Raw genomic sequence first — 15,550 nt, 5'->3', positions numbered from 1 at the left:
AACAGGCTCGTGAATTTTCCAAGCTACAGTGACTGCGTACAAGGAAGCAATGTTCCTATTCGATTATAAGGTGGTTAAGTTTATAAAGTGCGAGTGCAGAAGGAGAATCCAAGGGGAAATGTGCACAATAATACGCATCCATAAACAGTCTCGGCCATGTAAAAAACCAAAACTGCGGTGCTGACACTATCAAATTTACCCATAGGTGAATCTGTCACCCTCACATAAAAGGCATGGAGTGACTTACAAACTTTTGATGTAATGAAATAGGAAATTTAGTGTTGTTTACAGCACGAATGATCATGTAACATTGAGGTATAACTGACCCCAAGTATGGTCATTTCGGTACTCATAAAGGCTTCAGAACTAGTTTTGTGAGCCACTGAATCATGAAAGCAGAGAAAAATTTTAAGAAATTCAGCCTGCCTGTCATGTCACCAGGGGCAACTAAACGCACAAGAAACGTTCATATGTACACCAACAAAGATTTTCCAATTGTAACACTGCATCGAAAGGTCAGGCTCCTGAACCTGGCAATCTACACACTGCCTTTGATTGAACATATGTCCAATTTTTTCGTTTATTTGATCCTCAACAAAGGTTTTGGCTGACACCTATACTGATACGCCCATGTGTCAAAGCTTTTGTTACTTCAATACTGAAATTGGGCCTTGCCAGATAGTTTGAATTTGTCTGGTTGGTACAGAAGCACCAGACTCCAACTGTCGCTCTAATGACTGCAGTGTCTACGCTAATGGCACTAGAGGTCAGGCAATGAGCTGAAGAACCATCATCTCCTCTCTGTTGTCGGTCCAACTCAGGCAGATTTCGAAGCAAAAATGACACCTCACAATGAATTATTAGTATTTACCCGATTCTGACCCGCACAGTCTTTTCCAAGAAATTGGTCCCAAAAACTGTACGCCGTACAGTCAGGCACCAAACCAAAATCACATTCACAATGTTTACGACAGCCTGCCCTAACAGCCAATGTCTTAATTGCCACTATCGTCACAAAATGGTGGCAAAACACTTCGCATAGGATGGCAACGATGTGCCTGCCTCTTTCAGGCTTTGATTATGAAAGGTCATTCAAAAGATACATCATTTTACATGCTAAGCCAGCGGCAATAAGTGGTATCGTGTGTTTTTGGACATTCCGGAAAACTGCCAATGCCACAGGATGAACTAGTGAAATGGCTAGTCTAGGCATGGGCCACCATCCCACATGTGATTGTAGAAGACTGGCTCAAGGAAAGCGAAATACCAAATGCAACACGTGACGGACTGCAAGGAGGACGGTGTGTTGCGTTCTGCAGGCAGCCATAAAGAGCTGTTCATGATGATAGACATTAAGCATAAACAAAATCCATTCTGTGAAGCCAGATTGCCAGGATCGGAGGCCTGACATCGGGTGCACGCTAGATACAGGTAAACATTGTCAAACAAAGCAGCAGTATGCATGGACATCACTTCCTCTGCCCCTTCTCACAATTACGACCGAACCTCTCCCATCAAGCTGCCCAAGGGGGTTCAAAAACTGACCGAGACCTCTTGCTGGACTTTCCTCCCCCAGAGGAAGACGTGGCAGTCGGGGTGGTCAGGCTGGCGCCCAGGGGACCCGGGGAGTTCGGGGGGCTGATCTTGCTGTGCTCCAGTTTGTCGGCAGCCTCCTTGCACTTTTCCACCTTGATGCCCGGGCTGCTCTCCACTGTTGAGCAAAGGGGAGATTCGCACACACCATCATCATCACTGCAGGAACATCACATCGACCTAATGAAAATACGGGTTACAGTAGAGCCCCGTTGAGAAGTGTTTCAAGGGACCACGAAAAAGAAAAATGCAACAGCTGGGAAGACGTAACAGTGAGGAAGGCACCAAATTGCCACACCAACACCAGAAACAGCTTTGGAACATCTATGTGTGAGTGTATAATTAAGGGACACCTATATTCTACGACAATGGGGGCTTCCCACTCCCAATATGCTTCACCGCATAACACGGATTTATTGCGGCAAAGCTGATTTTACGAAGCAAGCAAAAACAATTGCGTAGCAAAATGCACAGTTTGTCCCTTATCAGACGTGAGTATCGTGTACTTATGGCATTCATAATTTAGATTTTGCCTCTGCACTGCTAAATTTCCGTGACCACCGCACACGCAACATAAGATGTGGGAACATTACAGAAAGGCTACATCTCAAATGGGAACATAATACACAGGAGTCAATGGCCTTTGGGTCGAGACTGCGAAAATGCGACACATCAATGGGGTCCCTCTGTATGTCCACAAGCACACAACTTCTGCAACAATGCAGAAGTTCGAATAAAATAATATTAAGAGGAGACACTCCTTGAAACAACTTTCTTTTATTACTTGTACTAGGGGCTTCAAAATTCAGCCAATTACAGTTTTCTATGCACATTTCAAATATGTCCTTACTTTTTGTGTAGCTGTTATAGTTTTTGAGTTATGTGATGCCTAATGGCAGAATACAGCCATCTTTGCGGGCACTTTTTTATGTACTAAATTTTCAGAAAAAGCATCGTGCTGTACCTTGTTTAGCTCTTTCTAGATCACAAAGTGCCAATATATAGTCAAACAGCGTGTACGATTACTGGAACTGTGCAAAAAGGTTGGAGCATTTCAACTAATTTTTTTCTAGATTCCCTGAAATATAAATTTGTAATTTCGCAACTACTGATGGGAGATATCGCAATTTCAAGTAGGTATCACCACTGTACATATCTTCAAGAGTATGTATGCCAAATTTCGTTAGTATAAGGCAATTATAAACGTACAAGATTATTTTCATGTGATTGTGAAAAAAAATTTGTTGAAGTTCCCCAATTTTTTTTCATGGTTGCAGTAATTGTAGATGCTGTTTTAACTACAGCCTAGGTTGGTCACCTTTGCTGGAAGAGGCTACAAGTATTTGGGTGTCACACCTACTAATACTTTATCATGGAATTTACATATAGATAACATTTGCTCTTCCGCATTCCATAAACTATACTTTGTAAGACATAAGCTTAGAAATTCTCCCCCTAGCGTAAAATTACTTGCTTACAATTCACTAATTAGACCGAAACTTGACTATGCATGCGTTGTTTGGGACCCACTTAATAAACACAATATCACCCACCTAGAAAAGGTACAGAGAAAAGCTGTAAGGTTTATTTACTCTAAATTTTCGCCTTATGACTGACCCTCTGAATTAATGCAGATTAACGGTATCCAATGTCTTGAACAACAAAGAAAAAATTTACGTTTGCAATTTCTTTTCTTGTTTTGGAATCAAGATCTAGCTATTAACCCTTCTTCATATCTGTCGCTTTCAACATCGAGGCATACACGCCACCATCATCCTAATTCCCTGACACCGTATTTTGCGCGTACAGATTTATTAAAGTTTAAATTTTTTTCCTCGCACTGTAACCAACCTGAATGATTCTTTATTGCCTTTCGCCACACTTTGATGATTTTAACTTTGTTATTATTGTTTTGTTGCCATTCAACCCAGCCTGCTTGGACTTGTACAAGGTTCGCAGTATTGAATAAAGAAAGAAAGAAAGAAAGAAAGAATAGATATTGGTACTTAGTGGTCTACAACGAACTAAATAAACTACAGCACAAAGCTTTTGTGAAAATTTATCACATAATAAAGTGGCCACAAAATCGCTCTATTTTGCCATTGTGTAGGACCTAACTCAAGAACTATAGTGGCTACACAGAAACTAATGACATATTTGGAATCTCCTCATAAAGCTCTACGAGTGGGTAGATTTCCATATCTCTAGTACAAATATTTAAAAAGAAAACGTTTTTTTGAGGAGTGCCTCACTTTAGGAGGTTTGGAACACCAGAGCATCACTCTGGCTGTAAGAGATGCCACCTAGGATTTCTCTAATACGCCCCAAAATCTAAGCACCCCAGTGTTTTTACATTCCAGCTTCATTGTTATGCAGCAGTATCAAACCTACGACTGCAGAAACAAGCAAGTTATTTTCTCAGTGAGAGGAATGGCGGTGCCATCTGTCATTGCTACCGCCACACACGATGCAAGCCATGTCTGGCATTGTAAGAGGGACAGGTAGAGTTAGCAATCTGCTGCCGCAGTCTTTTTCCAGCATTGCTGCTTGATGCACACCCCTGATTTATTACGAATGAAATGAACAAGTACTGCTTGCAGACATGGCATTACAACAGCATACACAGAGAAATGTCATGTCTCTTACAAGATTTGCATGCCGACAAGCTAGGAGAGCGGCCAGGAGATCTGCTCTAATAAAATTTGCCTCTTTTATGTAACACTCATTAATATTACCACAAACTCATCTTACACCAATGCGTTATGCCTGCGGTAACGTTTGCCATCTGTGAAATTTTCCCCTATTATGAAGATTTACGTGCCTGGGACACAAGATGAGAGACGAGGCGCAATTTGCCATCTGAAGCATAAACACTTACCATAATGAGTTGGATTTTGGCTGTTGGGAGTCGTTAGCGATGTCCTGCTCCTCATAGAACTGTCGGACAGGGCAGGTGGGCTTGCCTGCACAAGAGCAATGTGCAATGAATACAAGTACAGCAGCATACAGAAAAAGAATCTACAAACACAAGAATGCGCCATGTTCCTAACGCATGTAGTTAAACACATGTGGTTTTCACATGTAGTTAAACAGCTGATTTCTAAGAAAGTGGAGTTGGCATCAAACATTTTCTGGGGCCCGAGTTCTGTGAAAAAGTAAGCTTTTCTAGCAGCTTGTGTCTGTTGGACCTGTACGGCTCTACATAGTCCTCATATACCAGTCCATACTAGAAATACAAATACCAGCTAATATTTAGCTTTCTCTTTTTGCATTCCGTACCCTGTACACCTTGCACTTTTGGCTTGACGACCGAACGCGTAAAATAGCTGCTGGCGAGAATAAAAAAAAAAAGCAAGAAATTGATGCTCACTCCGTGTGCATCAAGGGTAGGCATGCCAGGCGAGAAGGGATGCCCTGCTGTTAAGGAAGCCAGAAGTCCGTTGGAGTGTGCACCGGGCGTGAGCCCCAGCGCAGGCCCCAGCGCGGGACCCAGGGAGGCACCCTCGGCGTGAGTCCGCAAGATGCTCAGCGCATCGTCCAGCCGCTCCTCTAGAACCCCTCGTGTCTGCTGCACACACCCAAACGCGCACAACTGGGCGTTACCAATGAAACAGCACCAAAAGTCCATCGACAAGTATTTGAACTTATGATTCACTAGACAGACAATGGACTCAAAGCTATCACAGAACACTCACGTGGCACTGAACAGAGGAAGCTAAATTAAGGAAATGAAATTTTGAGTTTTACATGCCAGAACTACGACCTTGATTACGAGGCACGCCATAGTGAGGGACTGAAGATTAATTTTGACCATACAGCATTTTTTTAACGTGCACCTAAGTACACAAGTGTTTTTCTGCCTGACGCGCCCATCCCAATGCCGCCACTGTGGCCAAGATCAAACCCGTAGCTCGAGCTCAGCACCGGAGCACTACAGCCACTAACCCACCACGGTGAGTCAACGGGAGCTAGCTGCAACTAAGTGACATTAATGCGAGAAACAGTAGCTGCTACTTGTCAAACTGCTGACATTTCTTTTTGACTTTTAACAACACAATGAGTAGACCTTCACATCTCTGCCAATGTAATTCACCAATACACTGGGTCATACATCAAGGGCTGGAAAAATAAAGAAGAAAAGGCCTCGTCTTTGACACAGCAATGCGAGAGTGTTAGTTTAAAGCCAATGCATGAACAAACGTAAGAAAAAAAACACTGGTAATGCAGACAGAGATGACCTCGCACCATTATAATTGAAAACAAGAAAGCCACAGGAACAGGCAATGCAGTACAGCACACGTGTACATAACAAAAGCTAAACAACGCGCACCATGCTTGAAAGTCTGCTATCCAAAGAAATCGAACTATTTGCTTCACTACCTGAATTACCTTTATGAGCCACTGAATTCAATCACCATAGGCATTTGGTGATGTAATTGTGGTTGGCACAAACTTCAGCAGGATACAAATTTGTTGAATTCTTGAGCTAAACTAAACAGCACAATATGCAATGTTTCGGGCGTTCCGGACAGCGTTCTGTGTCATTTATGAATCATACAAATCCACGACCTACAACTGGTGGCCCTAACCGCGGTAGGAATGTCATGGCGCTCTAGAGAGCTTTAGCTGTTGTGATGAGCATGTAAGCTAAGACACACGCTCTACATTACGAATGTGCGAATACCAAAAGCAGATTGCAAATGGAACATAGAATCAAATCAAGAAAAAAAGGAAACGGCCGAATATTGAGTTTAATCATATCACAATATTTACCACAAAGTAAATTCAGTGGGTCCAGTTGACTTGGACAAACCTTGTACCAAACGAGGCGGCCCCACCTATAACAGCGGCGTTTTGTGAATTGAGGCGTTCAGGTCTCGTGCGAGTGATGTATGAGCATGCTCCATGTAACTTCTCACGTTTTGTATACGCAATGGATGCTGGGATTACCCTATTTATTTGAATCTAGGGCGAGTTTTTTTTCTTCTTCTTTCAAATAATCATATCCTAAACTCTAGGGTCGGCTTAGATTCAAGGATTTTAAAGATGCGCCAGGCTGTAATTTGACATGATAAATATGGTGCAAAGCTAGTGTCATCTAGAAAAGTCAGTATTGCAGCCGCTATTAGCCGTGCCAGTAGCCAACGGAAGTACACGAGCGACATCGCTATTTTGACCTGTGTTGTATCGGCGTGTGGTGTGGAGTTATCGTAATGGCACCAAACAGGCGATGCCACTATAGTTCCACTTTCAAATGAAAAGTTGTGTTAGCTGCAGAAGCATTGTCAAATGCTCAAGCCGGGCGGGACTTCAGCATAGATTAGAAAAAACGTCCACCACTAGGAGGGGGCAATGGGGGACGCTTTTTGTGTGTGCTGCAACAAGGAGATGACAGCGATAAGGAAAATAAGCGTGCGATAACATAGAGGAGCTGTTCATCAAGATCGCGCCTTGTTTCGATGTTTGTGAGCCGTGCCACACTGTCTGTGCATGCATGGACGCGAGCTTGCACATGTCCGCAAGCGTGCATGTGGTTTCGGCTATAGCGACGAGGCTAGCACCGATGATAACGTAGAGCGAGCTCGGTCTGTTCATATCAAATAAATGCTGTTTTCATTTTGTGAACGCTGTCCTCACTTTTTTGTTTGGCTTACATTCGAGGCAAGTTTCTTAATTTTTTTCTGGCTTCGAACGTTCGGGGGTCGGCTTAGAATCGGTTCCGGCCTAGGTTCGAATAAATAAGGTAAATTTTTCTAATAAACCTTTTCTAAGTGGGGCCACAAACGTTTCATCTACATGGGTTATGGGTTATTACATGAGTTATTATGCACACTAGACGACATACATAAAAGCTAATCACATATTTAAGTACAAAAAGCAAGAAAAAAGTACTTCAATATTTTGGCAAAGAAACAATGAAGCTTAGTTCAAAGCCACTGTAACTCTCAAAGAAAGCCAGCACCACTACATTGACTGTTACAAAAGAAATGGTACAAAATGCAAAGGGACAAATGACACACGCAGCTCATCCTAGCAACAGCGTGTCCATGTGACATGACGACACCGCACGGCCAAGGACAACACAGGCATGGCGAACGTGGGACTCCCAAAAACGGCAAGAGACAACATAAGTGGGCATGCGGGTTAGTTACCTCCACTGAGTCTCCAAAAAAATGAAAGTCACCATCACAAGTGTCATCAGCCAGAGTAGTAGAATGGTGCTACGTGAGAAGGGTCAACAGAAAGTGCAGTCAGGTTCGTGCACAAGATGCGACACAAATTTTTGCAGCTGATGAATGGGCGAGAAAATCATCCCTTCTTCAGCGACCGCTCCCGAGCTACCCAACTAAGTGCAAATGCAAACACAGAGCAGTCCACTTCATATGACATTTCCCAAAGCACGAATGTCAGGTCACTAATAAACAGCCACTGATACAGCAGGCCTAATCAATCTGACAAGTTTATACTTTGTTCTTCGGCTAATTCAAGCCCAACCGAAGGTCCCTGCCAGCACCCAAGCATTTGCCAGGACTTTTGTAGGCGCTCACACTGCCCCTCACTAGACTACAATGGTGCTCCCAATCAACCATACCAATGGTTGCCACACAGGTCTTGGTGGTACTAAGTGACTGAATAGTACAACCAAATCACACTATTTAAAACTGCTCACCAAAGATGTTGATTCTTGGCCTGGCTTTCCCGAAACTTCAAGTAAAGATGGAAGCTCACAATGAATAAAGATTTACGCAATTCTAAGGTGCACCATATTTTTTTTTCTTAGAAATTTGTCCGAAAATTGCCCAGATGTTGCTATCAGATATGAAACTGAAACAGTGTTCGTAGCATCAGCAACAGCCTACTGTCAGAGCCAGTGTCATAGGCATTTTATCACAAGATGGAGCAGAAGCAGTACAAGCATTTTGCCTAGGTAGATGCTGATGAATCACTGCTTTTCATTCAAAAGAGAAATTACGTTATGCGCCAAGCAAGTTGCAATGGAGCCGTAAGTGTTTGAAGTCTTGCATTGCACGCCAGACAGGCAAAGTGGATATCGAAGGCATGGACAACTGTCCCGTTCGCGGTGGTTGCAGAGTCGTTCAAGAAATATGGAATATCAAACGCAGTGGACTACGCCGGAGCGCAACGTGCTAGCGCACAGCGATAAAGAGCTGTCTCAGAGACAACAATCAACATTAGGCATAAATTTACCTTCTCAGAGGGTGAATTCTGCAAGTTCTGCCTTTTTTTTTATAGCTAGAATCAAAGACATCCAAAACAATTTTGTTGTTATAAACTGGGTGAAACTAGAAAAAAAAGAATGAATGTGACATATGGGTCACGTGACATATGCGTCACGTGATCCTTGAGGTCCGGTAGGGGAGAACGCAGGGAAGGAATTTCGCCTGCGAAGGCTAGACAGGTTGAGTGGAGAGAGCATCTTGCTTGGCAGTGGAGCCCGCCTGCTGAAATCACGGGTTCACGGCACTGAAATATTTCTATCTCGGCTATTAATGAGCCTATTTGAAAAATTTTTGCGGCAGAACGCTCCCTAGAGGACATGTAACAACTTCCAGCGTATAACCCAAATTTGCTATGGGGCCTGGTGAGGGCCCCTTTAAGTGTGTGGCCACTCGAAAAGGCTTGGGGGAACTAGAAGTGGCTTGGTATTGACCCCGAATGAAATGGTTGTGGGGTCTTTTAAGAAGCACTTAAATCCCGAACAAGCGTGACAGCGTGGAAGACGACTCGATTCTCGGGCGATCACTTTTGGAGATAGTTTCACTTTTGCGAGACTAGGCTCAATCCAGCACAAAACCCTTCGAAGTATGCAGCCAACAGCTCTCGTGGCACTGATAGCGAGCTTAGGACAGCGCCAGAAAAACTTGTCGGGGATGCTTTCAGTGTCGAGTCACGCGAAATTTCGCAAAAAACTATCTACGAAAGCGATTACCCAAGAATACCGCCCAAGGAGTTCTTTTTAGACAACGATGAGTAGTGAAGAGAATTCATTTTTTAAATGTGATTCCTTGAATAAAGGTACCATTTCTTTTTCAGTTCATCTTGCATCACATACGCAGTTTTATTTATTTTGCGTGACTGGGAAAGTCGACCCTTGCATTACAATCGCTGTTGCGTTACATAAGGGCAATACGGCAGTCAATAAATTTTGACAGTCTCACCAATGCCAAATAAACAGAAGTCAACTTTATCACTCCTTTATTTCATTCGATGCCTGAACTGAGCCAGAAGCAGCTACTTAAAGAGCTGAACTATTTGAATGTTCTACATACATGTCAAGACGATGCTATCATTTTCATAGTTTTTGCTGTTATCGTCATTATATATGGTACATTATAAGTGGAATGCACTGTGAATTCAGTATATCTCTCAGACTTATACGTCCAATGTGAAAGATCGATGGAATTAAAAGAACAGGATCTAGGACAACATGGCGTTCTCGCTGCCAACAGTCACGTGCAGTGTGCTCCCATGCATGTCGCATATTAACAGGGGCGTGCGAATAGTGATTCTTGAGACCGAATTGAATACGAATTGAATAACGAATAATTTCTAAATAATAAACGCGCCATTGTGCACATGCTCGTATTCTTACAGTTAGCACGTTTGTCTCATTACATAGTATGATATGAAGCGCGATTTATTGAAAGCACAAATGGAGCATTACGAGCAAGCAAGTAGTTTTTTTCACGTGCACAAGCCTTTTCAGAGAGTACAAACGATAGCTGCATAGCGTGTAAAGTATGGCTACCTAAGCAATGTAGCCTGCTCCACTATGCAAATTCTAATGGTTTGTGGTTATACTATGCCCGCTGGGGTGAAAATTTACTGTACCTCTGCTCCAATTTTATGTTTATTGGGTGCAGTTTACATTACGAAATATTCAAAAGGTATATGAAAAATATTCGCATTTACGAATACAGTTGAACCTCGCAATAACGAAATCGGCGGGAAACGCGAAAAAATTCGCTGCCGCGAGAATTTCGTTGTTGCGAAAAGAGACACCACAGATAGGTAACGCATCGCAGAACAAAACTTTACTGTCCAAATTCCGTTAGCTTACTTTGCAGGCTTTGCTCGAGGATATAGAACCGCATTGTTGACAGTACAAAGTGTGCCGCATGCGTCGACCAGCAGTGGCAGTAGTGCCGTAGCGCAGAATTTACGGTCAACTGCTTTCGGAGATGCGATCACTTGCCGAGATTTTGCGTAACTCGGCACCGGACGCAGAGTAACAGCGCATGCAGCAGCATTTCTCCAGCGCACGCTGTTGCCCGTAGGCGCTGACGCGGCCGGTGCCGATCGCAAAAGTGATCGTATCTCGTGTACGCGAAGGCAAACGATCGAGATAACGGCCCTTTCGCGCAAATCTACATCCGGTGTAGAATCCGCACACGATGCCTGTCGGCTGGCACCAAAACCAGCGTTCTTGAAGCAAGGGATGCGTATTCCAGGACGATTGGTCAATTATGGCCCCATGCGTGACACTCTATATGCCGCGACCGCCATCTCAAGCGCCATAAACAAGTCCACATAGGTGGGACGTGGATTTCTTTGTTTTTGCTGCATTTTTCCCACCGAGGCGCACATTACGCAGTGCACTGCCGCGATCGGGGATTGTTGTTCGAAACGCGCGTCCAGTTTGCGTTCAGTCTCGCCTCACGCGATTGGACTAGGCCTCGCCGAGTCAACCGCGGGGAACGCAAAATGAACCCGCGTTTCGAACAACGATCTCGCCTGGTAGGCGCGCAAACACCGTCGTCACATGTCGGTAGCAACGTGCGTGCCGCTCATGGTGCCGCTTCAAACGGGCGATCAACAAACAAGATGGCGGCCATGACGTGTTTCCAGCGCACTGATCGCTACCGGCGCTTGGTTGTTCTGGTGAACAAAAATGGCGGCGCCCACGCAAGTGTAATGTGGTGGTATTTTACGCAATTTTAATGCAAAACAATCGCATTTGAGCTCATTTTGGAGCCTGCCAGCCTTGCGCAATATGCGGAGTTACGTTCCGGCAAATTTCGTTGATGCGGGATTGCAGTACAGCTACATTTCGTTGCCGAGAGGTACGAAATGCACTGAATCCTATGGGCGTTCGCCGGGGATATGAGAATGTTTCGTTGTCGCGGGAATTTCGTTGTTGCGATATTTCGTTATCGCGGGTTCCGACTGGAGTGACTATTCAATTCATTATTCGAAAGTGTTGAAAATTCGCGCACCCCTACATATTAACGATAAGAAATATAAAAGAGAGAAGAAAAGTTGCTATGAAACAATACAAGTTGTTCTTTTCATTGCATGCAACCATATCTGGCGACTTCAGATATGCCCAGCTACAGCAAGAGGACTTTAGGCTAATTACGCGATCTGGGTATCTTACATTACGAGGGGAAACAAAAAAAAAAAACGAAATACGCAGGCTTGCTAACCGCCGTGAAATAGTCAAAAGCAGAGGCACAAACAAACTTAAACCAGTCGGGTTGTGCTACCTACTCACCAGCTGGTGCATTGTAGCTTCCTGGAAACCAGACGGAGGTTGGCTTGACTGTGCATTATTCCTTGGCCACTGGGATACTGCTGCAAGAGAGGAAAAAAAATCAGACAGAGATCCGGGCATCAATGCAGTCTGTTATTGTCAGGACTGAGCACAGCTTGCACCTAGTTTCGCCATTACTACTGCAGACGGGGCCACCGGCCCACTCCTGCAAATTGTACACTTCTGTTATGGTACCATCACACACGATGCATACTTACGATGGACAAAATAGGCAAGCAAGTGATGCAGACAGACCTGGCGTCGAAACGCATATACATACCTGCTAACCTGTGTAGTATACATAAAATTATTCAAAATCATGAAGAATTTCATTCAACTTAGTTCTGGGGTTTTACGTTTAAAGCACCAATCCGATAATGAGGCACGCCATAATGGGGGCACTCTGGACTAATTTTCATCAACTGGGGTATCTTTAACCCTTTACCTCCCGCTGACGAGTAAGTATAGTTGTCACGAAATTTTGTACCAATGTAACCAACGACAACTATAGTGGTCACAAACAAAAATTTGTCAAACAGTAAACCTATGAAGACTATACTCATCCTACTGCACCTAGTTGCGATACCTGACACTAGATTGCCACACTTGTCCATGTTGTGCATTTGTGTCTCGCCCTTCGTTACACTGCAAAGGCTGACACACCCGCATAAAGCATGGCAGCCTCCTTGAAGCGAGGCAATGAAAGCGCAAGAAAAAGAAAGTATTCTGACGACTTCTCATTAAACCACAGCTCTGTAGAGTTTCGCTCGGAAACAGAAAGTGGTGTGTTCTCATCTGTGGCCACTATTCACGTGCATGTTTTTGCAATGTTTAGGTTATTTTTCATTCGTATTCTCTTTCTTCTTACTGTATCGACCCCTGCAAAACATTTTTTTGCAAGACACCAGGGTCATGCAGTGAAGCCTTCTTTACCGATCTTTTTTACACAATTTGTGAAATAAGGGAACCCCACTAAATTGAAATAATAGGGCCGTTTCATTCAGAAAAAAAGAAAAGCTCTACAAACTGAGGGAAAAAGAAGTTCCAGTAAGTATTGCAGAATTTTCTTTTATTGCGGTAGGGAAAGGGTTACCATGCATTAAGTACACAAGTGTTTTTGCATTTTGTACCCATCGAAATGTGCTCGGGATTGAACCCCCGACTTCAAGCTAGGCAGTGCAACACCATAGCCACTAAGCTACCACAGCGGGTGAAAATTCTGCGAACCCAACACAAGAAGGGGGTACTGGGAGGGGAGAATAGCATGCATTTGATGTTTTTAAGTGTGCTCTTTGTGGCATACATGCAAGCACATTATTAACACTTATTTAACTTTAGGCGGAGCACACAAAGAATAGCAAATTTGGAACAGCACAAATTGACAAGCGACACATTGTTTTTAGATCAGAGTGATGTTTTCAGTGACACTGTTGATCCTGATTTCACCTGCTTCAGAAATTCGTCTAAGTAAACTTGCTCGAAGCAGGCATCCTTATGGTGTCCTATTACAATCAGAAGACTTCCTCAGGCATTGTAGGAAACTGACACAAGAAAGCTTTTCACAAACAGAACTTTCTTTCCATGAATTAGACGAAGCATCCGCAATATCGTAGACCAAGTCCGAATCCGTAGCCTCTATGGATAATTACGGAGCGGTGGCAGGTATGCATCTACAGGACAGTTTCACCCATGGGTGACCACCCTGCTTCCGCACTTGAGGTCACTTACCAGGGCAAATCTAATGTCTTTGCCCTATTTGTTCTTAGCTAAATTACGGTTGTAAATGTGATGTGAACACATCCATTCACTGTGGTGGACCTCTCTTGGATTGGCCGGCCTTATGTGACAATAGCTCTATGGCACAGCGATGCTGTCAGTTGTTGAAGATGGCAGTTGTGCTTGACACGTCCATGGCATAAGAGCAACGAAGTGCCATTCGTTTCCTGTGGAGCAAGGAACGAATGGCCATCGAAATCCACAGGGAAAGGCAGCCCACGTACGGGGAAAGGTGTCTCGACTTGAGAAGTGTGAGGTAGCGGTGTTGCGAACTCGCCGGTCGTGAAGACTTGCGTGACAATGAGCGTTCGGGAAGGCCACATGCGCCGCTGATTGACGACAATTGACGACAAGCTTTGGTTATTTCACTCGGAGAGTCTGGACCACCCACCATACAGTCCAGACCTTGCCCCTAGTGATTTCCACCTATTCGGTCCACTGAAGAAGTTCCTGGCAGGACGACGATTCACATGCAACAATGAAGCCAAGGCAGCAGTCCCACAGTGGTTCCAGAGTCAGCCGGACGAATTCTACCACAGGGACATCTCAAATTTAGAGCTGTGATGGGACAAATGTCTTAGCCGGTGTGGGGACTATGTGGAAAAATAGTGGTAAGGTACGTAGAATAGTACATACATCTGCAATAACCTGTATCTACCTTATTTTGGCTAACGAAAAATAGGAGCAAGGACTTTCTGATTCGCCCTCATACACAAAAGGGGAAGTCCCCTCTACAGCACAAGGTAAACAATACGGTTCTCGGATCAACAGGCAGTGATCACGATTAATTTCAATAAGTGACGCCCCACCAGTAGTGTGAGGAAAACACTCAGCTGCAAGATGTGCTCGGACAACTACTCACCACAGAGGGGGGGAGGTGAACTGACAGGTGTGGAAGACGTCGATGAAAAACTGCTCCCTGGGTGGTCGGCTGAATACAACTGCTGCATGCCGGAAGAAAGGAAAAGACAGGATGTGTAAGAACATGTCGCACCGCGAAGCAGGGGCGGCATTCTCACACGGCATCACTTTCGTGAGATTTCGTGCGACTCAGCCTTGGTCCCGTCGAAGTATATGGCCAGCAGCATTGCCGGCCCTGTGCAAAGACGGCGAGCTTGGCACAGTGCCGAGATTGCCATCAGCTGGCTTTATGCCAGCATGTCTGGTGCAGAGCCGTGCACAATCTCTCAGAAGTGATTGTGCGAGAATGCCACCCCAGATACCGTAATGTCCAGTAAAGCAAAAAACAAAAAAACACACAATCTATTCACAGTTGTTACCAAACATTTAACATTTAAGAAAACATTTCTACAGATCCCAATGCCAGTGGATTTCAATTCTGCAAGCGTTTTGTTAAATTCAAGAGGGAAGTGGCTAATCAATCATTCAACTGTGATAACATGGTCTTCAAAAGAGATGGCTGCAACAGTTATCTTTCAAGATCTGACAGACAGTATTTCAACTATCATTGTAGAGGCCTATCAGTATGTTTCTTTCCAACTTCCGGCAAAGATATCCATAAATATTTACAAGTAGTGGGAAGAGCAGTGTTTGTAGATTACCAATTCATAAAAACCAGCTTGGGGAGCTGCACAAGTATAATTCCTTTCAGCAGCGCCACTTCGA

The 15,550-nt window shown here is 44.1% G+C and overlaps 1 protein-coding gene across 11 annotated transcripts in view; it reads right to left on the bottom strand.

The window, feature by feature from the left end:
* LOC126530734 (transcription factor 4-like) overlaps window positions 1-15,550 on the bottom strand; it is a 168,468-nt gene that overhangs the window by 18,826 nt on the left and 134,092 nt on the right. For 4 of the 11 annotated variants that reach the window (XM_055070768.2, XM_055070772.2, XM_050178013.3 and 1 more), the window contains exons 9-14: window positions 14,787-14,868; window positions 12,110-12,189; window positions 7,746-7,814; window positions 4,964-5,161; window positions 4,472-4,556; window positions 1,546-1,711 (exon numbers count right to left, since the gene is read on the bottom strand). In XM_055070768.2, the coding sequence (XP_054926743.1) occupies window positions 1,546-1,711; window positions 4,472-4,556; window positions 4,964-5,161; window positions 7,746-7,814; window positions 12,110-12,189; window positions 14,787-14,868 (680 nt within the window). The remainder of the gene's footprint in view (window positions 1-1,545; window positions 1,712-4,471; window positions 4,557-4,963; window positions 5,162-7,745; window positions 7,815-12,109; window positions 12,190-14,786; window positions 14,869-15,550) is intronic. The other 7 variants (XM_055070769.2, XM_050178014.3, XM_055070770.2 and 4 more) reach the window with 6 other exon arrangements.

The sequence above is a fragment of the Dermacentor andersoni genome, chromosome 5, assembly GCF_023375885.2.
Source record: "Dermacentor andersoni chromosome 5, qqDerAnde1_hic_scaffold, whole genome shotgun sequence".
NCBI lineage: Eukaryota > Metazoa > Arthropoda > Arachnida > Ixodida > Ixodidae > Dermacentor > Dermacentor andersoni.
Note: the sequence above shows the minus strand (reverse complement) of the source record. Positions and strands in the feature narration are given on the sequence as shown.